The sequence below is a fragment of the Camelus ferus genome, chromosome 16, assembly GCF_009834535.1.
Source record: "Camelus ferus isolate YT-003-E chromosome 16, BCGSAC_Cfer_1.0, whole genome shotgun sequence".
NCBI classification, from domain to species: Eukaryota; Metazoa; Chordata; class Mammalia; order Artiodactyla; family Camelidae; genus Camelus; species Camelus ferus.
In genome coordinates, this window is record NC_045711.1 from 50,782,302 (window position 1) to 50,807,554 (window position 25,253).

The 25,253-nt window shown below is 46.3% G+C and overlaps 1 protein-coding gene across 1 annotated transcript; it reads right to left on the reverse strand.

The window, feature by feature from the left end:
* Nucleotides 1-13,051: 13,051 nt before the first annotated feature.
* Nucleotides 13,052-25,219, reverse strand: RSAD1 (radical S-adenosyl methionine domain containing 1). The gene is made up of 10 exons (XM_032498140.1): nt 24,146-25,219; nt 23,602-23,735; nt 23,279-23,483; nt 20,769-21,134; nt 20,534-20,597; nt 19,994-20,141; nt 19,722-19,776; nt 19,036-19,139; nt 18,704-18,853; nt 13,052-16,089 (listed from the first exon to the last, which is right to left on the reverse strand). Exons 1-9 carry the CDS (start codon nt 24,278-24,280, stop codon nt 18,736-18,738), a joined length of 1,329 nt encoding a protein of 442 aa, XP_032354031.1. The 5' UTR covers nt 24,281-25,219; the 3' UTR covers nt 13,052-16,089; nt 18,704-18,735.
* Nucleotides 25,220-25,253: the final 34 nt, after the last annotated feature.

The following is a 25,253-nucleotide window of genomic DNA, read 5'->3' on the forward strand; positions in this document are numbered from 1 at the left end:
TCCAGGCAGGGAATTATGTCATCTGGGAGCTCCAGGAGGAAGACAGAGAGATAGGAGTTCAAGAGTTTATTTTGAGGAGGGTGGGGCAATGGTAAGGGGGAGGAAGCAGGAACAGGATAGGAGAGCCTCAGACTGTTGCAGGTCTGACAAAGTCTTGGCCAACCCAGTGTGGAGCTCTGGGACCAAGAATGTTCATTCAGAGGTTGTCAGCTAACTGCCCTCCTTGCAGGTGAACAGCCAGTTCTTTCTTTCTTTTCTTTTTTGTTTTCTGTTTGTTTTTTGGTTTTGATTTAGTGTTTCTGGTGTACAGTGGAGTGATTCAGTTTTATATATATATATACACAAATACATATACATATACATACACAAAATATTCTTTTTCCCATTCTTTTTTATTACAGATTACTACAAGCCATTGTATATAGTTCTCTGTGCTATACAGTATTAACTTGTTGTTTATCTGTTCTGTACAAAGTAGTTTGTATCAGCCAATCTCAAACTCCCAACTTATCCCTCCCTCCCCCTTCGCCCAACCATAAGTTTGTTTTCTATGTCTGAGTCTCTTTCTGTTTTATAAATGTTTGTGTCATTTTTTTTTAGATTCCATATATAAGTGATATCATATGATATTTGTCTTTCTCTGACTCAGCCGACTTTTTCTCAAAGAGAGATAGGAACAACTCACGTTCCTGGCTGCCACTGGAACTCTGAGATATGGAGGAAAGTAAACATCTCTTGTTCTTAGGAGCTCAGAGTCCACTCTAAAGCAAAAGACAAACACTCGTGAAACTCTAATCTGTGCACTCAGCTTCTGGAAGTCTTTAACTTTGGGAAGTTATACAGCTTGTGGGTAGCCTTGCTGGGAGCAGGACTTAGGCCTAAGGGGCTGTTCAGGGAGGGTACAGTGTAGGTTAAAGGATAAGGGAAGAGGAGGGTGGGAGATGTGCATGGTCAGGGAGCTACACAACCTGGCAGGGCTCTGCCACCAGCCTGAGTGACCTTGGACAGGTGCCTCCCCTCTCTGTGCCTCCATATCAGCATCTGCATCATGAAGGGACTGGACCAGATCAGAACTGCTTAACCTTTTGAGAATCTGATCAAAGCTAGGGATCTTCTCCCCAGAAATGTACGTTGGATTTTTTTAAATTGTGGTAAAATACATGTAACATAAAATTCACCATTTTAGTGAACACAATTCAGAAGCATTTAGTACATTCACAATATCGTGCAACCATTACAGTTTTCTAGTTCCAGAACTTTTTCATCATTCCAAAATAAACCCTGTATCCAGTCACTCCCCCTTCCTCCCACCTCCCAGCCTCTGGGAACCACTAATTTACTTTCTTTCTTTTATTGAGATGCCTATTCTGGGTATTTCGTATAAATGGAATGATACAATATTTGGCCTTTTGTTTCTGCCTCCTTTTACTAGGTATAATTTTTTCAAGATTCCTTAATGTTGTGACATGTATCGGTACTCCATTCCCTTTTATGACTGGATAATATTCCATTGTATAGGTATACCACATTTTGTTTATTCCTTCATCTTTGCATTTAGTTTTGTACATATTTTGCACTCAATTCCAGGGATTCCCTGAAGTTCATTCGCAGGCCCCTGAGGTGGGGTGGGCTGAGGTCAATGTGCCGTAGAAACAGAGGTTGGTTGTCTGAAAGTGGGCTTCCAACTCTAACGTAAGTGCTCACGGGCTAGTGATTAATCACAACTTGGGAAAGGCAGGGTGGATATTAGGGGAGCCTTCTTAGAGGAGTAGCATTTGAGGTGCTGCTAGAAATAAGAGTTCATCAGGCAAGTTGGGTGGATATGAGGACGGCATGTGAGGGCACAGCAGGAGCCAGTCCCAGAGGAGACAAGGCACAAGTTCAGTGTCATTTAGCCACTGCAGCCTCCTCCGAGCAGAGCAGCTCTGAGCAACCTCCTCAAGCCCGGGGCAGATGAGGTGGCTGGGTTGACAGAGGACACAACATCAATCATTGCTTCATGTCTCTGTTTATTTCCATGGAGTCAGGTGGCAGGCCTGTCGTCAGCTACTCTTTGCAGAGGCTCAACAGCCTCCCTAAATAGAAAGTGTGTTTCCTCCACAAGTTGCATCATCCCTTTCCAGGGACAGCCACCCTCCCAAAGCCCGAGGCTGGGACAGTCTGTCTCCACCCCTTCACACCTAGCTCACCCCTTTCATGTCTGGCTCCCTCCTCCCAGCTCATCTTCCCGCTTCTGTTTTACCTCCAAATACATGCCTGGCCCTCTCTCCTACTGTTGCTGAAACACGGCCTCTGTACCTCGCTTACTGGATTGAGACTCGAGGACAGAGTTTTGGATGAAGTAGAAAAGGCAGCTTTATTCCTTTGCCAGGCAAATGAGGTCATAGTGGGCTAATGCCTCTAAGACTGTGAGCCTGCTGCGGAGAGAAGGCATGGAGTTTTATAGTGAAACTTCAAGAGTTCAAGGGGCAGGGCTAGTTTCACAGAGATTGCATACAGGGTAACAAATTGTTGCAGAGTTGTTCTTCTTGTTGCAGATGCAGTGGTCCCCTTCCCTCTGCTGGGTATGAAGTTCACCTCTGGCTTTGGGACTCTCTTAATATTCTTGTACAAAGGATGCCTAGGAGGGGGCTCCGTGGAAAAGAGCTCTAGAGCTCTAAAACGTGTGCAGTTTAAAGTCAGGTTGATAGATTCTTTTAGCCTTTTAAGCAGGCTGAAGCCTGGGACCTCCTGCTGCAGGCTGAGGCCTTCAGTTTGAACAACCAGATACAAGGAAACCAACAACGGGCCAAAAACAACTGCAGACATGCCCAGTTGGGGAAAGGTATGAATAACAAGATGTACAAAACACCCATCTGCCGTCTCTGAGGTGTCAGGGTCAAGAAGAGGGCGCTGGGGTCAGGAGTAGGGCACTGAGTGTGATCCCCACAGGCAGCACCATGAGGGGGTTGCATGGACCACCCCAGCCTCCCTCCTCTCCAGCCCAACCCCGGTCAGCAAGAGCATGAGAAGAACCCTTTAAGCCACCATACAGTTAAGCAGTTACAAACACCATTACAGATATCAGATGGTCACTGATGACAATGGGAGCTGCTCGGTTACACTATCATCTGCATCACCCCCTCCGTACATCTGGCCATCCCCACGCACGCTTCCCTCCCTATCTGTCTCATTCCCCTTAAAATCTGGCTGCCGCTTCCTTCAACAACGCATCACACCACTCACTAACCTCCTTACTAGAACCTTACTCAGCTAACACGCAGCAGGAATCTTACATACTTCTTGGCCCTGAAGTTCAGACCACAGCTGGATGCTTCCCAGGATGGACTGACTTCAACCTCAGGGGTGATGCTCAGACCCTGGGCACCTTCCCAGGCTAAAAATTCTCTTATTCCCCTCTGGGGAAGGACGCAAGAGGAAATGTTTTGGAGGCCACGTAGGACTGGGGTTAGCAGCAGGGGGTCCGTAGAGTAAACTGGGTTTGCATCTCAGTGATGCTCCTTCCTAGGCCGTCCCTCTCCTCCTTAGAGTGGGACAGTGCCAGTCTCACAGGGTTGCTGTCCCCCTCTATTGTCTCACCCTGTTTTGCTAACCTTAGAATCCTTATCCCAACTTCTATATGGTCTGTCTGTCTGCCTCCACTAAAGCGTAAGGTCCAAGGGTGCAGGAGTCTTGCCTGTCAGATTCAGGGATGCGTCCCAGTTCCTGGAACAGTGTCTAGTACAAGTAGGCCATCAATAAAGGACAAGGGTTTGGGGGAAGCCTGGAGAAACATCAGTGGTTCAAGGTAGCTGCCTTCCAATACCTGTGGAGCAGGGAGAGAGGCTGGCCCCTCCAGGGCAGTAGCAGTCAAAGACAAAACCATAAATCAGAGTGACACATTCCTGGGAGGTTTGCTACAAGACTTGTCTAAGAATCAGAGCTCCGTCCGGGTGCGGGAGTCCCAGCACAGACCCTGGGACCATCTGCCTGGGTTGGTGTTTGTTTTTTTTTCTTTGGTTTTGTTTGGTGTGTGTGTGTGTGTGTACACACACACACACACACACACATATATATATACACACACACACACATATATATATATACACACACACATATATATTTTAACATTTTTTATTGATTTATAATCATTTTACAACGTTGTGTCAAATTCCAGTGTTCATCACAGTTTTTCAGTCATACATGGACATATATACACTCATTGTCACATTTTTTTCTCTGTGAGCTACCATAACATTTTGTGTATATTTCCCTGTGCTATACAGTATAATCTTGTTTATCTATTCTACAATTTTGAAATCCCAGTCTATCCCTTCCCACCCTCTGCCCCCCTGGCAACCACAAGTCTGTATTCTCTGTCTATGAGTCTATTTCTGTCCTGTATTTATGCTTTGTTTTTGTTTGTTTGTTTTTGTTTTTGTTTGTTTAGATTCCACATATGAGCGATCTCATATGGTATTCTTTCTCTTTCTGGCTTACTTCACTTAGAATGACATTCTCCAGGGGCATCCATGTTGCTGCAAATGGCATTATGTCAGTTTTTATGGCTGAATAGCATTCCGTTGTATAAATATACCACATCTTCTTTATCCAGTCGCCTGTAGATGGACATTTAGGCTGTTTCCATGTTTTGGCTATTGTAAATAGTGCTGCTATGAACATTGGGGTGCAGGTGTCATCCTGAAGTAGGGTTCCTTCTAGATACAAGCCCAGGAATAGTATTCCTGGGTCATACGGTAAGTCTATTCCTAGTCTTTTGAGGAATCTCCACACTGTTTTCCATAGTGGCTGCACCAAACTGCATTCCCACCAGCAGTGTAGGAGGGTTCCCCTTTCTCCACAGCCTCTCCAGCATTTGTCATTTGTGGATTTTTGAATGACGGCCGTTCTGACTGGTGTGAGGTGATACCTCATTGTAGTTTTGATTTGCATTTCTCTGATAATTAGGGATACTGAGCATTTTTTCATGTGCCTTTTGATCATTTGTATGTCTTCCTTGGAGAATTGCTTGTTTAGGTCTTCTGCCCATTTTTGGATTGGGTTGTTAATTTTTTTCTTATTGAGTCATACGAGCTGCTTATATATTCTGGAGATCAAGCCTTTGTCGGTTGCATTTGCAAAAATTTTCTCCCATTCCGAGGGTTGTCTTCTTGTTTCACTTATGGTTTCCTTTGCTGTGCAGAAGCTTGTAAGTTTCATTAGGTACCATTTGTTCATATATATATATATTTTTAATTGAAGTATAGTCAGTTTACAGTATTGTATCAATTTCTGGTGTACAGCATAATACTTCAGTTATACATGAACATACATATATTCATTTTCATATTCTTTTTCACTGTAGGTAACTACAAGATATTGAATATGATTTCCTGTACTATATAGTATGAAATTGTTGTTTATCTATTTTATATATATTAGTTAGTATCTGCAAATCTCAAACTCCCAATTTATCCCATCCCATCCTTTTCCCCCCTGGTAACCATAAGTTTGTTTTCTATGTCTGTGAGTTTGTTTCTGGCTTTGTGAACAAGTTCATTTGTTGCCTGGGTTGTTGTTGAGGACAGGTCCAAGACGAGTGTGTTACCCCAAAAGGGGAAGGGAAAAGACCCCATTTCTTGTCATACCCAAAAGGTAAGAATTCAGATGGTAGACAGAGCATTGTATAGAGAAAGTTTTTTTTCCTAGGTTTTTTTTTGTTTGTTTGTTTTTGTTTTTTGGTCAGGCGGTAAGTAGATTTGTTTCTTTATTTTTAGAGGAGGTACTGGGGATTGACCCCAGGACCTTGCACATGATAAGGCTTTGCTCTACCACTTGAGCTCTACCCTCCCCCATGTAGGGAAAGATTTTAAAGGATTTATTTAGCAAAGGGAAAGTACACCTTCCAGAAGGAGAGGCCAGTTGATCCAAGGGAGGAAAAAATGGTGGTCTTTGTGCTTTCTCTTATACCCTCGCTTAGAGGTGGTCTTTTGATTGACGGCTCTTGCCCCTGGAATGCCTAGTCATGTTTGTCCTCTTTGCACATGTCCTTACCCATAATGCACACAGAAGAACCCATCGGGGGCCTAACCCGCAGTGATAGTTATATTACAATGAGCATTGGGCCGTGTCCAGTTAGGTCCTTGTCGCTACCAAGCAGTTGCAGCTGTTGGGTTCTAACTAGTTTCTTGCTGGGGTTCATTTAGAGGAAGTAAAGCCCTTTTGTGTTGGAGGTGGGCATAACCCCATCTTCTGGACCATCCTCCCTCTCCTCCACCCATCTGCCTGGTGCCCCCACTTATCTAACTACCTAACAGATGGACACCGAATTCTGGGACTCTATGCTGAGGTTCTCCACCAAAAGGAAGGTTCTGTGCCTGAACTCCCGTCCCTCCTCCTTGTCCTGGCCAGGAAAAGGCTGCTTGCTGAGGGAGCTGGCTTACCTTGGGGGCTTCTTCCTCTAAATTGTGGGACCACCTGCAGAACTGCCCCATTCCAGCAGTGAGAACACTGTCCTAGTGGCAAAAGGCCTGCACCTGGAGCTGGCAGGGCATGAGGTAGGAGGACATCGAATTAAAACCGCTGGGCCTGAGTCTCTTTCTAGCTGTGTGACCCAAGCACTATGCCTCCCCTTTGAGTCTCATCCACTCCCTTACAGAGTACTTCCTCCCTTACTCAATACTGCCTTCACCGACTTTCCAGGATCAATGCAAGGAAAAAAAAATGTGTATAAGTTCTCTGAAAACTGTATAGATGAAAGGAATTATAGTGAAGGTCCAGAACACTCAAATTCAGTAGATAATTTCTCTTAGACAGGGTGGTAAGCAGAATAATGGCTCCCCAAAGATGTCTACATCCTCATCACCGGAAGCTATGAATTTGTTACTTTACATAGCAAAAAGGACTTTGCAGATGCAATTAAGGATTTTGATATGGGGAGATTACCATGAATTATCCAAGTCAGCCCAGTGTAATCACAGGGTTCTTATAAGAGGGAGGCAGGAGGCTCAGAGTCGGAGAAGGAGCTGCGATGATAAACATAGAGGTCGGAGTGACCTGGCCATGAGCCAAGGAACACCACAGCCTTTAGGAGCCGGAAGAGGCAGGGAACAGATCCTGTCCGAGAGCCCCTCGAAGGAGACAGCTCTGCTCACCTCTGACTTTAGCCATTTCAGAGTTCGGACCTCCAGAACTCTAAGATAATAAATTTGTGTTGTTTTAAGCCACTAAGTTTGTGGTGATTTGTTATGGCAGCTGTAGGAAATTAGCACAGATAGAGTCATATAAACACAGTTTTAAATCTGACTCTCCAACTCTTTTTCTGTATTCCTTCTCAGTCCATGAAAGTTAGCTCAGGACTCCCATGTTATCAGTGAGTAGATCACTGCTTATCTGTCTGGAGTTCCATTTTAGCAGAGCATGCCAAACTTAACACCCCCGAGTTAGAACCCCTACTCGATAATTTTCCAGCTGCGTGACCTTGGGCTCAGTCAGTTAACCTCCCTGAGCCAGGCTCTTCAATGGCAAAACAGGGTGTTGTGAGATTTAAAGATGATTCCACTCAAAAAATCTTCCCTTTCACAGAAGTTAAGGTTTGTGTCTAGAGTTGCCAGGTAAAATACAAAATGCCCAGTAAAATTTGAATTTCAGATAAAATAATGTTTTTTAGTATAAATATGTCCCATGCAATATTTCATTGTTATGAACTTACTCATTCAAAACTTATTCATTGTTTATCTGAAATTTAAATATAACTGGGTGTCTGTATGTTTATTTGCTACATCTGTCAACCTTAGTCTTGTCCCAGGTCACATAACTTGGAACCAACAGGACTAAGCCTCAGTCTCAGTCCTTTCAGCTCCAAGGTCAACAAGCATCCTGCTCCATCACAGGCCTGGCTTTGAGCAGATTAGCTCAGTCACATGGAAGCCTAGATTTACAACCCAATTTAGGCTTTATTTATTCATTATTTTTTAATTGAAGTATATAGTCAGTTACAATGTGTCAATTTCTAGTGTACAGCCTAATGTCCCAGTCATACATATATATATATATACATATATTCATTTTCATATTCTTTTTCACTAAAGATTATTATAAGATATTGAATACAGTTCCCTGAGCTATACAGAAGGCATTTTTTAAAATCTATTTTTATATACAGTAGTTAGTATCTGCAAATTTCAAACTCCCAAATCTATCCTTTCCCACCGTCTTTCCCCTGGTAACCACGAGATTGTTTACTATGTCTGTGAATCTGTTTCTGTTTTGTAGGTGAGTTCATTAGTGTCTTCTTTTTCCTTTTTTTTAGATTCCACATATGAATGATATCATATGAGATTTTTCTTTCTTTTTCTGGATTACTTCATTTAGAATGATGATCTCTAGGTCCATCCATGTTGCTGCAAATGGCATTATTTTATTCTTTTTTATGGCTGAGTAGTATTCCATTGTATAAATATACCAAAACTTCTTTATCCATCATCTGTTGATGGACATTTTGGTTGCTTCCTTGTCTTGGCTATTGTATATTGTGCTGCTATAAACATTGGGGTGCATGTATCTTTTCAAATTAGAGTTCCCTCCAGATATATGACCAGGAGTGGGGTTGCTGGATCTTGTGGTAAGTCTATTTTTATTTTTTTGAGGAATCTCCATACTGTTTTCCATAATGGCTGCACCAAACTACATTCCTACCAGCAGTGTAGCAGGGCTCCCTTTTCTCCACGCCCTCTCCAGCATTTATCGTTTGTGGACTTTTGAATGATGGCCATTCTGACTGGTGTAAAGTGATACTTCATTGTAGTTTTGATTTGTAATTCTCTGATAATTGGCGATATTGAGCATTTTCTCATGTGCCTATTGGCCATTTGTATGTCTTCATTGGAGAATTGCTTGTTCAGGTCTTCTGCCCATTGTTGGATTGGTTTTTTTTTTTTTTGTTATTAAGTTATATGAGCTATTTACATATTTCTGGAAATTAACCCTTGTCAGTTGCATCATTTGTAAATACTTTCTCCCATTCTGTAGGTTGTTGTTTTGTTTTGCTAATGATTTCCTTTGCTGTGCAAAAGCTTGTAAGTTTAATTAGGTCCCATTTATTTATTTTTGCTTTTACTTCCATTGACTGAGTAGACTGCCCTAGGAGAACATTGCTAAGATACATGTCAGAGAGTGTTTTGCCTATGTTTTCTTCTAGGAGGTTTATATTGTCTTGTCTTATATTTAAGTCTTTAAGCCATTTTGAGTTTATTCTTGTTCATGGTGTGGGAGAGAGTTCTAACCTCATTGGCTTACATGCTACTGTCCCCAGCTGAGGCTTTAAAAACAAATGCTATTTGAGCTTCGGAAACCCCCTTCATACCTTAAAAATACCTAAAGTGATTATTAAATAAAATTTTAAAACAACACTTATAATGTATATATGTATAATGTATGTAAAATCAAAACTGAATATGAAAAATAAAAGAAAGAAGAAACTGTGTGCAAAAATGCTTTAACATAAATTAAGAATGTGAATATATCTCTAATGTGCCTTCAGGATTTTTTTCCTTCTGCTTGATGTGGACCAACCCACAAGTCCAGTGGAGTTTAAATAGCAACTAACCTTACTGAGGGTTTTATCATGGACTGGGTAGCCTTCTAAGCACTTAATATGTACTGACTTCTGTTTTCTTAAATTGAGATATAATTTACATAACATAAAATTTGACATAACGTAAACTTTTACATAACACAAAATTCACCATTTAAAGTGTACAACTCAATAGTTTTTACTATATTCATGAGTTTGTGCACCCATCACCACTATCTTGTTCCAGAACATTTCCATCACCCCAAAAAGAAACCTGTATCCATCAGCAGTCACTCCCCACTCCCCTCTGCCTTCAGCCCCTGGCAAATACGCATCTATTTTCTGTCTCTATAGATTTGCCTATTCTGGACGTTTCACATACAGGAAATCATACAATGTGTGGCCTTCTGTGTCTGGTTTCTTTCATGTAGCATAATGTTTTCAAGGTTAAATCCACATAGCAGATATCAGTACTTCAACTCTTTTTATTGCTGAATAATATTTCACTGTATTAATATACCACACTTTTTTATCCATTTATCAGTTGATGGACATTTGAGTTGTTTCCATTTTGTGGCTATTGTGAATAATGCTGCTATGAACACTTATTTGTGTGTAAGTTTTTGTGTGGACAAGTTTTCAACTGTCTTGGGTATATAACTAGGAGTGGAATTATTGTAACTATATTTAACTTTTTGACTGCCCTACTGTATTCCACAGCAGCTGCACCATTTTGCATTCCCACCATCAGTGTATGAGTGTCCCAATTTTTCCACATACTTGCCAACACTTATTTTCCTTTTCTTTAAATTTTAGCTATCTTAGTGGGTGTGAAGTGGTATCTCATTGTGTTTTTAATTTGCATTTCCTTAGTGGCTTATAATGTTGAGCAGCTTTTCACGTGCTTGTTGTCCATTTGTATATCTGCTTTGGAGAACTGTCTATTCAAATCCTTTGCCCATTTTTCAATTGGGTTGTCTTTTGGTTGTTGAGCTGTAGGAGTTCTTTATATATTCTGGATATTAGACTTACCAGATATGATTTGCAAATATGTTCTCCTATCCTGTGGATTTTCTTTTCACTTTCTTTTAGCCTTTTAAAAAATTTTTTATTTTTAACATTTTTTATTGATTTATAATCATTTTACAATGTGTCAAATCACTTTCTTAATAGTGTCCTTTGATGCACAAAAATTTTTAATTTTGATGAAATCCAATGTATAGATTTTCTTTGGTGGTTTTAGCTACATGTGCTAACTTCTGGAAAGTTTACAACCACCATGTGAGGTAGTGAGTATCATTAGCACCCCCATTTTACAGATAAGGAAATTGAGATATAGGAAGGTGAGCACCTTGCCCAAGACTAAGCAGCTAACAGGCGGCAGAGCTGAACACAGGCACTCACACTCCAGGACCTCCAGTTGGAACCGTTCACCACTCCGGCACGCAATCTGGTGTGCAGGAGTAGGAGCTTTAAATTGTCCCTGAATCAAGATTCAGATAGCCTGCCTGACAGTTTTCATAGCTCACCTTTAATGTTCATGAATTAATCCAAAGGGTCAGTGACAGGTGGGGACTGGAAGGGGCCGTTTCCAGGGCAGCTTCTTCAGGGATGCAAACCAGCCTCCATGAGCCGAGGCCCTGCCCACTTTGCCTGCCATCAGGGCTGCCAAGGCCTCAGACAGGAAATCTGGCCTCTCAAAATAAGAAAAGTCAGCCAAAATGTGAGGCCTGTGTAAGTTGGTCAGGTTGAAGAGCAAGGGGAGCCCCAAGCTGAGTCAGGGACAGTAGGAATGGAGGCGAGAGGGCACAAGGCCTTGGGAAGGATGAGGAGCAAGGAGAGACCTAATCCAGAGGTGGGAGCCAAGGAAAGGTGCACTCTGGTGGGCGTGTCTCCCAGGTGTCAGGGTCGGGGAGGGAGGTGGGGGCAGGCCCTGCCTGCATAGGTCAGCCACCTGAAGAATGGGGCCATTCCTGTCTGACCTGCTTGGGGAGGGCAAGGAGCACTGGTCTGAGGAGTCACCTAGTGAGGACCCTTCTTTCTACCATGGGTGCCACTGCCTGCAGGCTGTCAGTCTGCCCTGTGGCCCACACCCCACTAAAAGGTAGCAAGGTCTACACTGGGCCAGGGGGCTAGTTTTCCAGAAGCCCAGGACCACCTTCTGACAAGTTTCAGCATCACAAAGAAATGACAGGTCTCTCTGTGTCTTGTCAGGCACCAGGGATTCCTGCTTGGGACTTCCTTCCTTAGGGCTAACCTGCCCAGGGAACTTTAAATCATAATAAAAACACTAATAGTAATAATGACCACAGTTGTCAAATATGCATTTTGTGCCAGGAACTGCACTAGGCTCTTTCCAACCATCCATCCATCCATCCATCCATCCATCCATCCATCATCGCCAACCTTATTAAAACCCTGAGGAAGACATGGTCCCTGCTTTCAGAGGTGGAAATGAAAATGGACACTCACAGAGTGAATGGCTTAACTGAGGCCACCAGCAAGTAAGTGACACTGGCCCCCTCACAGGGGCATTGCTAGGGTGGCATCCCAGGCTACACCTCACAAGCCTGACCACCACCTAACCCCCCCCCCCCTACCCCCGAGGCAGCAGGAAGAAGGGGCTGCTGCTCAGGCTGGATGTGAAATGGGGGCTGTGACCCAAGAGGAAGAGGTAGGGCCAACTGGTTTTGACAAACAGTGGCCAAGGGCTGCTGCCTCCTCTCACTTGCTCCTTAGACAGTCCAGCACAAGAAGCAGTCTCTGACGCTGGCTGGCCCACAGGGTCTCAAATATGTCTGAGCGTCAGGCTCACTAGACAGCATTTAAAAATACGGATCCCTGGATACAGGGATTTGGATCCTATACATGTGAGGGGGGCCCAGGAGTGTGCCTGTCATGGAGCCTCTGGTATTTCCGATGCAGAGCCAGGTTTGAGAACCAGGGGCTGGTCCCACTCCTTCACTAAACAGTCAAGGAAACAAGACCTCAGTTGAGGGAAGTGTTCTGCCTACCGTCCTACAGGCAGGACGTGGCAGAGTGGAAATTTGGTTCCAGGTGGACACAGCTGTCAACATTAGACTGCGCCTCTGGGAGGAGAAAGCCAGCTTGAAAGTTGACCGTATCTCTGGAGCCTGGAACGGAGAGAAAAAGTTACAGGGCAAAAAACGGACTCAATATATAAATATTTAAGATTTCTAAAAAACTCTGTTCCAAAAAAGCAAAACTCCACGAAAGATAAAAAGCATACTAGAAGCAATACTTGTAGCAAACAAGGAAAAGAGTTAATATACTTGTAATTATTTATCTATCTAGACAATTCATTCAACTTGATAAGGAAATCATCAGGGCTAAATAAACAATTGACTAAAAAATAAGCAAAGAGCTTAAACATGCACAGAACACAATAGTTAGTAAACGAAAATTTAACGGAGAACATTTGAACTGATCAGTAAACTTTAAAATGTAAACTAAGACAAGATACCATTAACAGATTACTTTTTAATTATATTTTTATATATGTACGTACATATGTGAATTAATAGAAAAGGATTGGGAAGGAGCTGTCTGATTGCCTCTTAATGTCTATTCTTTTTTTTTCTTTTTTTTTTTTTTAATTAACCAGACCCTTCTATTATGGGTGGTGGTGAGGAAGTAGCAACATGATTACCTGGAATGCAGACATGATGGCTGGAGCTCCAGGGACCACATTAGACCATGTGGAGACCTTAGGGATGGATGATGTAAACTGAGGATATAGAGTATAGAGTTAGAAGTTTAGGTTCTTCATGACCAGTGACCACAGATCCACCATGCTAGCCCTGAAATGCTTTATTCAGACTTCTTTTATGTGGAAGAAAAATAAATATTTATTTGTTTAAGCATATGTTACTTCGATTTTCTGTCATGTGCAGTTGAACCTGAACTTTACTGATACACACATCAGGCCTCTGTGGAAGTGTAAAGGGGACTGTGCTAGGGTATTGCTTGCATTTATTAGCGTTACTTTTTACATTAAGAGTGTATTCACATATTATTTATATAAGCATCTGTTTTGGAGCCTCAGAGAACTCCTCACCTCCTAGTCATGTGACCTGGGACAGTCTATTTCTCTGAGTCTATTGGCTCATCTACAAAGTGGGCACGATAATAATAGAACTTATCTCATTGGGTTGTTGTGGTGCTTAAATGAACGACTGCAGATAAAATTCTCGGCACCGTGCCTGGCTTACAGCTATTACTCTTCTACATTATGCCATCACATAGACACTGGTGTGGCGGAACCAATTAGAAAAACCCAGGACATGTTGTTGAGTTAAAAAAACAGATTGCAAAACTGGCACAGGAGTATGATCCCTTTTGTGAAAAAATATTTCTATTTCTACATAGATATGCATATCTCTGCATCAAGAGATGTCTGGGAGGGATGGCTGACTAAATGTTATAGTGGTAATTTCTGGGGAGTAGAAGTTTTGCTTTCTTCTGTATGGTTGAAAAAGAATTTTTTTTTCTTGGAGCAGGAAAATTTAAAAAAAAAAGAAAAGCCTCTTGGAAAATAATATAACAATTCACACCAAGAATCATGAAAGCATCCATACCCTTTGACCAAACTATCTCCCTCTTGGGAATTGACCTGAGGAAATAATTCAAATGAAGGAAGAACCTACATCCATAAAAACACGCACGGCAGCGTGATTGATAATAGAGAAAAATGGAGAACCACTTAAGGGACTTACATCAGGATAATACTTATTAAATTATTCACTCACTGGAACATTCAAATGAGAGAGATGATGACCATGACAACAATTAAATGAGAAGGATGATGGCCATGTAACAACATGGGAAACTGCTTATGACAGAATGAGAAGCCAAAGGAGCAGAATGCAAAACTAGATCTGTGTCAGGAGCATGACCGGGCAGAGTCTTGCATGGGTCTGGACCAGGACTGGAAGGGAACATAGACAAATAAATAGAGATGAATTTGTTGGGGCCACTAATTTTGGATTTTTTTTCTTTTTCACTTAGAATTCTAATGTTTCTAAGTGTGGTTTGTGTAATTTTTAAACATTGGCTTTAAAGATCCCCTCAGGGAAAAGAAGGGGAAGCAGAGGGAGGAAGAGAGCAGGGAGGAGATGTGGGATTCTCCCAGAAGTGGGGTCTGGATGAGAGGAGCTCAGAGGTGGTCTGAACACAGGGACACAGCTCCAGCTGGGTCTTCCACCGGGGTGGCCCCAGACATTGCATCCCCTTTGCTCTCTGACTTGAAGTCATCAGATGGACCAAACCAGTTGCCTAAGTTAGGAAGGCAGTATGTTAGTTGTTAATAAAGCTACGGTTAAGAGTGCTTTTCAGATGGGAATTATTTGGAAAAACTGATCATGCTTGTTATGGACACCCAGCAAGCTGGCAAGGGTCTGAATTGCCAGGGCTCCAGGAGGGTGGTTTGGCACTGTGTATCCAAATGAAGGATGTGTGTATCCTTAGTGTCAGCAATCCCACTCCTTGGGATTTGGCCTAAAGCTAAGGAAGTGATCAAGCCAGTGCATAAAAATATTTACATAAGGCATTCATTACAGAGTTTGTAAAAATAAAAAATTAAACCCTCAGTTTCACCAAAAAGGAATTGGTAGGCTAAATTTTGGGAAATCATGCAGTGGCTACACTAAAAACCCAGAATGTAGATACAAAATTGACATGAAAAAAAATGCCCACTGCGTATAAAGTAAAACAAGAAGGCTACAAAGCAAGATGCACCCCATTTTTAGAACACTGTATGTCTAAATATGTTCATTTGCGTATAAGAATTTCTGCTAAGATACACACCAGACGCCTACCAGTGGTTAATCTTTGAATGCTAGGATTACAGATTTTATCAGGCAGCTTAGTCTCGATTATATTGCTGCTGTAACAAACAACCCCAAATCTACTGGTTTACAACAATGAGTCTTAATGTCCCCACTCCTGCTCCTGTCTGTGACGGTCAGCTGCTCCTCTGCCCAATGTCTTCAACTCTAGAACCAGGCGGACAGAACAGCCTCTATTGGAACACTGCAGGTCTCTGTGGCAGAGGGAGATGGGGGACCACTCACTGGTTCTTCCATTCTGTGCTGGGCAAGTCTTATGGCCTTCCCCAAGCTCAACAGGGCAGGGATACATAATGGAAAACATTTAGAACAATAATACGAGCTACCACACAAGTTATTTCATCCTTGTCTTAGTCCATTCAGGCTGCTATAACATACCATAGATATATCTATACCATAGGTATATCTATAAATACCATAGATCAGGTGGCTTAAACAACAAATATTTATTTCTCGAGTCCAGGATCAAGGTGCCAGGAGATTCAGTGCCTGGTGAGGGCTCAATTTCTGGTTCACAGCCATCTGTGTCTTCCCCTCTGTGTCTTCACAGGGTGGAAGGGGCCAGGGAGTTCTCTGAGGTCTCTTTCACAAGTGCGCTAATCCCATTCACGAGGTCTTCATCCTCATAACCTAAGCACCTCCCAAAGCTCCACGTCCGAATACCATCACCTGCGGGAATGAAGTTTCCACATATGAATTCTGCAGGGGACACAAACGTTCAGTTTATAGCAATCCTAACACTTAAAGTCCTTTCTTTGCAGAATGCAGTTCCTTCCCAGGAAGTGGATGGACTGACTCCCAGAGATGGGACATGTGGGTTCTCAGTGTGGGGGTCTCTCCAGGAGGGAAAAGACAGACACTGAGGCCAAGCTGCCCCACCCCAGGAAGAGATGGTGCTTCAAGCCTGAGGCAGACGGGCCAGAGAGAGGTGAGGATTTCGTCTAATTTAAGAGACAGGCCAATCAACGTGACCCATGGTAAGAATGAAACAATGATGTGACAGAAAGTTCTAGACGTCTACAAGTGTTATGCCAGCTCTGCTACTTACTGCCTCTATGACTTGAATCAAGTTAGAGGGCCTCTTTGAATGTATGTATGTGTGAATGTATACGTAAAACGGAAATCAAAAGAGCTGCCCTGCTTCCTTCACTCTATTTAGTTGGCGATGGGAGTTGGGTGGCTCAGTTGTCAGCTTTAAAATTGTCAGCGCTCTAGGCAGGGAAGGTTTGGTCCCTCAAGCTGTAACCGCAAACTCAACACACGTTACATATCCACATCTCTTCCCCACCTCATCACAGAGTAGCCTGTTCGCCCCTCTCACTTGTGTCTGTGGGCTTTTCAATAGGACAGGTGAAACGATGACAGTGGACAGCTCCACGTGGAGGAGGAGAACCCTTCTGATGGATGAGCCAAGGAAGGCCTGGACGCAGAGGGAAGGACCCACTCCGCTTGGTCATGTCTGGAATTAGCCTCATCCCCCTGTTCCTCCTGATCTCAGCTCTCAGGATGGAAGGCAAGAGACGACAGGGCTTCCCAAACTGGCCTGATCATTAGAGCCATTTAGGAAACATTTAAAAACTAGATTCCTGGGCTCCACCTCCTAGAGACTCTGATTCACCTGGTGAGGGTGGGAGCAGGCTGAGTCATAGCAGGTGATCTGTGCCATCCTCACCTGGCTCCCAGCCAGCCCCTCTGCACAGGCCTTATGAGGTGCCCCAGAAGGGAGGGCCTGGGCATCTCAGGTGGCACGAGCCCTGGCAGCTGGGAGAAACCTGAGTGGGCCCAGGTTATCTGATGGCGCACCTGCTCTGGCCCCGTGCTTACATCTTGAATATCAAGATCTGGGGAAGGCTCACAGAGGCTCCCCGGGCAGCACAGGTCACCCTGCAAGCTGCCCCAGGCCAGAGAAGTAAGAAAAATGTATTTCCCCTTTCCTGCTCCCAGCCCCTCAGAACCCAATGTGCCGCAGGCTTCCACAGCCCACCTCCACATCGTTACTGATAACCCTGGAGTTGATCTCTTCACACATCTATCACCCTGGCAGTGCGTTCCTCGAGGGCTGGGACAGGTCCTATTCCTCTCTGCCTGCCGCTCCGTGCCTGGCACACTAATAGTGCTTGCTAAATATTTCATGAACAAAGGAGCAGTAGTAATGCTTACCGTGTTACCCCAAGGTCAACAAAGGACTGATATTCACACCCACTAGGCAGATGGGAAGTGCACGTGCTCACCTCTGAGGGGTGGGGGAGCCCCATCCTTAGTTCCCCAGCTAGCAGCTGAGCTTAGCATGCCCTGATTTGCAGGGGTACCAAGTCACTCTTGGCATCACGACACCCTTTGATGATACGTTATGGGGCCTCTTCACAGGAAAATGCCTTTTTCCCTACTCACCCCCTCACACCCTGCATAGAATTTCTAGGTTAAGAGTATCAGCCCTTAAAAAAAAGGAAAAGCTTTTTTTATGGATGCATGCCAATTAATGAATATGGATGGAATGACAAGAGTCAGAAAGGACTCATTTTGTAACCTCCAATCTAATCATTGATTAGATAATAATCTAAGGATTGATAATCAAGGATCATTGATGAATGTTAAAATCACTAGGCAAGTAAATGCGAGGAAGGAATCTCAGCCCTAGACTAAGTCTCCAGCCCCCAAACCCCACCCCTGAGGAAGGAGCCCAGACAAAGAGAGGCGCACAGTCAAGGCGGGCCCCAGATGGGCCTAGCAGGTGACCTTTCTGCAGGTAAAAGACCGGGGAGAATTACCAGGCTCTGGGTCTTTCCTGACTTCTCTCCTCCCCTTGCCCTGCTCAGCTCTCCCCACTTTCACTCTCTCAAGGCAAAGGCTGCGGGGGGGGGGGGCTGGGGGGCACTCTGGAGGGTCTATGAGGCTCCAGACACCCCAAACATATCCTCTTGTCAAAAGAGAAAGGGCAAGACTTGCTCTGATCTTTCCCACGGTTCTCAGTCCAGCAGGCTGCTGTGCTGGACACACGTGTCCTGTCCTGTACTACAGGGGCTGGAAGCCTGACAGCTCTGTTTCTCAGAGTCTCTTGCCAGCCAGGATTTGCAGGGTCTACTGATGAGAGGCATCCACAGAAACCATTACTCCTTCCCTGGCAGTAGCGGGTGCCCCTGATGCCAGTCCCCAGAAAAGAAATGTCCTCCCATCCACCTCACTGCAGCCATTCCCCTGGGGAAGCCAGGGCTCAGCAACGACAGGGATGAGAGCACCTGCCAGTGGCGATGTCTGCAGTGTCAGCCCAGCCCCCAAAGCTCACCTAGCAGCGTCCTAGGATACAGGGACAGGCGGTTATCCTCCTGGCCCAGGGGAGGGGGTTCTCTGCCACCAGGTGTCTTGGAGCTGAGACAGCAGATCCAGCAACAGAGAGTCCAGCACAGCCAGACCCTCCCACGAACACCGAAGCCCCCTGGGAAAACAAGAGTCCTGGCTGTGATGGCCCCATCTTACCAGTTTCCATCCGCACCCTCCACCAGTGCCAAAGCCCTGGTACCCATAGGTCCCTCCTTATCAGACTTTCTCGTCTCTCCCATGTCTATGGATCCACAGTCAGGGTACCCTGGGACTCCTAACCCCCTGCCCCTAACATACCTGTGATCCAGCAGCAACAGGCCCTGCTCCAGGAGCATCTTCACCTCCCTGCTGGTTCCAAACACATCCCACAGGGTCAGCGGCGGCTCAAACTGCTGCCAGTGCTGGGGAGACCAGAAAGGTCAGAGGTGCAGGGACCATAACATGGGAGCTGGTGGGGCTGTTCTAGGCCACCTGTCTGGGAGTGTGGTGAGGGATGGGAAGGCGGGTGTTCAGTCACCAGAGGGATCTCAGAAACTAACCACCATGCACACCAGGACTAGGCCAATGGACCAGCAGGGAGGAAGGCACCTTCACTCCTCTTCCACATTCAGGCCAAAACCCAGCTCCGGCCAAGCCAAGACTTCCTCTGCTCCTCCCTGTCCTTGTTCTGGTCGGACTATGGGCAGCCCCAGCCAGGGCTTGACGGCTCTGACTTCCTCCAGAGCAGCTCTGATTGATCTTTATCGACTGCACTTCCTATCTGAGCTTTCGCTTAAAAATATTTGAAAACTCTTAATCTAATCTCTAATCTTAGATCACTGAGAAAACTGACATTCACAGGTGAGAGGGTATGTGCCCGAGGCTGCGGCAGAATGGGGACCAGAGCCCGGGCCTCTGCAGCCCTGGTTCTCACCACTGCACAACGCTGCCCACTGCTTCTGCCCAGCAGACCTCGGCTGGACCAAGGCCCTTTGACCTCTTACCTGGTGAGTGATCCCCACATCGGTGCGCAGCCCCATGGCCAAAACTTCCTCCAGCCTGAAAGAAAATCCAGAGAACGGTCTTGGAGAGGAGACTTGTGCTTCTCCCATTCTTCACACCCTGTGCTGGGATGTGTGTAAGGGGGCTTATGAGGATCACACAGCAGGGGGTGGGGTGGGGGGAGGGCGAGGCAGGAAACAAAGGTGTGCAGGTGGGTGGTTCTTGGGGTAGCAGGGAGCCCTGGGTGAAGAGCCCTGTGCCCTCAGATGCTCACAGCTCCAGCTCGCCCAGGGGGACGCGCTTCCGGGTGCCGTGCCCAAACAGCATCACCTCCTTCATCCAGTTGTCCGGCTCCAGGGTCTGGATCCGAGCCTCCCGGGTGTGGCTCCCAGCCCCCTGGGGCACAAATCGCCCATGGGCCCCTAACAACATCAACGACCACCCCCACTTTAATAGCAGCTAAAACGGTGCACTTGCCAGATGTTAAATCAGTGCTTCTTGAAGTGTGGCCCCTGGACCAACAGCATCTACTATGCTAGAAGTGTAAATTCCCAGGCGCTACCCCAGCCCTGTTCAATTCCTGAAATTCTAGAACCTGGATGCAGCCCAGCTGGGTCTTAACCACCCCTCCAGGTTATTTCTGACGCACGCTAAGATAAAGAACAACAGCTGTACGACGTTGGTAGTATTTTTTGCCACACTTCAATACGTATGAGGAAATAGAGGCTTGGAGAAGTTTATGAGTGGCCCGAGGGCACACAGCCCTGACACCGCTCCCCTGTGTCATCCCTGCTACAGTTCACGGGGGACTCACCAGGCCCAACGCCAAGGTACTGACCACACTGCCAATAAGTCCAATTGTGGGTACTAAGCGCCCCCTGTGGACGGGGAGGAGACAGTGAAGAGTGAAGAGGGTGGGCCCAGTCTCCTTTCAGGTAAGGGGCTGAGCCTGGTTAGAATGCCCCACCATCTCAGGCCTCCAGAGCACCCTTCTCCCGGAGGGGCCACAACTGCCTGGTCCCGCCTCAGCCTTCAGCCCCAGGACGTACATTCCGGGCGAAGTTGGAGACCTCATACTGGCGGAAGCCAGCCTCCCGAAGGACTGCCCGTCCCTCCTGGTACATCTCAGCAGCCAGCTCAGGGTCAGGGGCAGGAAGGGTGCCCTGCTGCACTTGGGTGAAGAGTGCAGTGCCCCGCTCCAGGGACAGCTGGTAGAGGGAGACGTGGTCATCACAGTGGCGTAGCAGCTCCCGCAGCTGCCCGAGCCACGGCCCCACCTGCTGCGCCGGCAGCCCCAGCATCAGGTCCACAGACACACGCCCGGGGAAGAGGCGCCGGGCCTCTGCCAGCGTCTGCAGAGCATCGCTGGCCGAGTGTGTCCGCCCCAGCAGCTGGAGCTCAGTGTCATCTAGGGACTGGGGAGAGAGGGTCCAGTGTAAGCAAGCAGGTCAGCTCAGAGGGAGACGGGAACACCTGTCTGACACTGTAGACACAGATACGAGGGAAAATGCAGGACACGGCAGGGAGCCGGAAGGCAGACGGTCAAGCCAGTAGCAGGGGTACCATCCACTGAATGGTCGCTATGTGCAAAGCCTTCTTATGTAATATCTAATTTATCCTTAAAACCCTCCAACATTAGCTCCATTTTACAGATGACAAAACTGAAGTTCAGAGATGTTAAGTAACGTGCCCAAGGTCATACAATGGTGAAGTCAGATCTGGAATTTAGGACTGTCAGACTCCAGGCCAACGGTCTTTGAGTTTACTTTTTCTTTTGAAATATTTCAAATCTATGGAAAAGTTGAAAGAAATGCCCAATAAACACCTTCCTCCAGATTCACCAACTAACATTTTGCCATATTTGCTTTGTCTCTCTCTAAATATATACACATACTATTATTATGCTAAATCATTTAAGGGTATAGACCAGCGCTGTCTAAAAGAACTATCTGCAATGATGGAAGCATTCTGTATTTGCACTGTCCAATACAGTAGACACTAACCACACATGGCTATTTGAATTTTAAGTTAGTTAAATTGAAATAATCACATTCTAAGTGCTGACTAGCATGTGATCAGTGGCTCCAGTACTGGTCAGTGCAGATACAGAACATTTTAGTAGAATATGGATGTCAGTGGCCACATACTAGTGAGCATTTGCAATGGAGTTATTTACATGTAATTAACTTAAATATTGTACTCTGGTACTCCTAAATACTTAATTGTGTTTCCTAAGAACAAGGACATTCTTTTACATAACCACAATCAAATTATAGAGCTCAGGAAATGTAACACTGATACTATACCATTACCTAATAGATAGGTGATCAAAGTTAGCCAATTGTCCCTAAATGTCAGCTGAAGTAATTTCCTCCTCCCACCCCAATCCAGGGGTCACACATTGCAATCAGCTGTCATTGTCTTTCTCTCTCTCTCTTTTTTTTTTCTTTTTTGATCACTGTTTCTTTTGTCTCCATCAGTCGAGGTCCTTAGCCTGCCTTTTATGACGCTGACATTTTTGAAGTGTACAGGCCACTTGTTTTTTAAAATGTCTCTTAATAAGGCCTAGAGATCTGCTATACATCATTGTGCTTGCAGTCAGCTACACTGTGCTGCACACTAAAAAAGTTGTTAAGATGGTAGATCCATCTCATGTTATTTGTTCTTATCACACACACACACAAAGTCTCAAGTTAGGTGTTCCTGATGTTTCCTCACAATTTGATTCAAGATATGTTTGCATTTGGGGCCAGAAAATTTCAGAAATAGTGTGTTCCTATCAGTATGTCCCATCAGGACAAAGCCCTGACCCCAAACTCTATGGTAAGTGGTATATGTATTAGAAGTGGGGACATGATACTGGCTATGAAAATACCAGGGACAAACCTGAAAGGAACATGTTTCTCCCCACTTCAAAAAACCTTCAGCGATTCTCCTGTTACCACTAGGCAAAACTCCAAACTTCCTGGTATGGTACCGAAGGCTTCTGGGCCCTAGTTTACAGTCTTATCTCCAAGAAATGGCTCACAGTTCCCTCAAAACATGCAGGCTCCTCCATATCCTGTGCCTCTTCCTCTCACACCCCCTTTCCTGGTGAACTACTCCTTCTCATTCAAACATCACCTCCTCCAGGAAGGTTTCCATGATTTTATCAGACTGAGATGCCCTTCAGGCTGTATTCTGAAAGCCTTTTGTAGAGATCCCCCTTAATAGACAGCCTTTACCATACTGCAATGATCTGATCACCTGTCTTCCTCCTCCTGTGTCTCCAATCATGTGACAAATCTTTTTCAAGCATCTACTATGTGCAAGGTACTGTAGTTCATGCTTGGAATATGTGACAAACAAAAAGGTATGCATGATCCCTGCCTCACAGAGCTTGTGGTCTAGCACTAGAAGCAGACAATTAAGTAGTTACAAAAGTGTCACCATACACTTTTCATTGCCTTCTGGGCCCTGGGACCCAGAAGGAGCTCAGTAAATGTTTGCTCAATGAATAAACATAGCCAGAGGAAAGACAGCACCGGGTGCTAGGGATGAGGTGGGTTAGATGGGTTACCTGGAGGCCAACAGACAACCTGTTGACTCCTGCCGCCTTGAATGCTGCCAGTCTGGAGCCTGGGGCCGAAGTGGGGTTGGCTTCCAGTGTGACTTCAGAGTCTGCAGGCAGGTGAGTTGCCTGGGCCACTGCCTCTAGGACAGCTGCCACAGTATGGGGGCTGGCCAGACTGGGGGTACCCCCACCAAAGAATACAGACTCCACCCTGAGGAAAGAGGATTGAGAAGATGAGGCCTGGGGGAGCCCTCCAGGATGCCTGCATATGTCCTATCCACTCCCCGACATTAATTCTCAAGTCCCCACCTACAGCCCCTAGTACCCACCGCCGCACCCCGCTGAGCCGCAGCAGCGTCTGAGCCTCGGTCACCAGACAGCGCCGAACAGCAGCCTCGTCCACGCCGCGTGGGATGTACTTATTGAAGTTGCAGTAACTGCAGCGCTTCTCGCAGTAGGGCCACTGGGGGAAGGGACGTATGAACAAGACGGGAGGTGACGCCAGGCTGCCCTAGCCACTTCCAGGGTTCAGTCTCATACATCTCCAACCCCTTTCCCGAGGTCCCTCAACAGTGTACACTCCATGTAAGCCACACAACCCCCCAAAGCGGGTCGGACGAGGATTAGGAACCCACTTCAGTATAAGAAAACTGAGGTTCAGAAGGGAAATCAGTTGGTCAAGGGTCACCGAGCTTGTGAGCACCGGAGAATTTAGGTCTCCGGACAAAGACATTTTCCTGCCAGGGAGCAAGTGCCAGACTTCGTCCGGGGGCGGGGAAGATGGCAGGTGGGCTCGCAGCGTGACAAGCGGCCACGTGAGCTCAGACCCGCCGCGCCCGAGCCCCGTGACTCCGCCTCCCACTTCCCACTCACGTGGACGTAAAGCACGGCGCGCTGGCTCCCGGGCGGACTCGGAGGTCCTCTCGCGTCCTCCGCCAGGCGGCGCCTCTGGGCCACTTTGGCGGCGGCTGCCGCCGAGCAGCGGGCCCGGGCCCCGAGGAAAGCCATGACTCCCGCTGTGGCGGGGACGGTTAGTGCGCGGAGCGGGACCTGAGCCCGAGACGAGCCCAGGGCCGGGCGCCTGGGTGTGCGCAGAGCAGGGCCGGGTGGGCAGCCTCGGCGGAAGGAAGGGGGCTACGTGGCCGCGCCCTTCGTCGGAGCGCCGCCCGGAGAGCCCCGCGGCCTCCCGGCGGCGGCGCCACCTGCCGGGCACCGGTACGCTCACCGCAGCCGCCCCGCCGTCCTTTCCCAGGCAGCGGGAGGTGTGGGTGGAGTGAGCGCCACACCTCTTGGCACCCTGTCAGGGGCGAGTTCCCAGGCCCATTCAGGAATTCTTAGTTCGTCCCATCGGTCCCTTCACGTTTTATGTGCTAGGCTGAGAGCTGGGCGCTGAGGACTTCAGCATGCATGAGACTAGGGCGCAGTACGGGTTTGTGAGACAAGAGAAGCAAACCAACAAGAGACAGCAGCACCTGCTGGACACCGGGCCAGTGTGCTCTGTGCTGTGAGGCGTGTCTGTTACAAGGACTGTGGAGTCAGTGGGGGAAGAGAAGGCACTTGGAATGAATGCTGAAGGAGCAGAAAATCCCGGGGGGTATGGGTTTAGCCAGGAGAGTAGACTGTCATCTCCTGGGTCAGGCCAACCTGGGGCACCTGCTAGGAGGAGGGTTGGAGATGGTGTGTGGGTTCAGGTGAAGGGCTGCTCCAGGAAATGCAAAGATCATGGACTTTGGAGTCAGGCAGCTGGGTTCTAATTCCAGCTGTGTGACCTTAGACAGGACACTGCACTTTCCTGAGTTTCAGTTTCAACGTTTGTGATATGAGGCTAATGCCTACTTGACTGGATTGTTGGGAATATTTCAAGAAGAAATGTATATGGATGCTCGTAACATAGTGCCTGGCACTCAGCGTATCCTAAACGTACGTTCATTTTCTAAAAACTACAGAGGAGGCCGCTGCTGCTGGGAGCAGACACACTGGG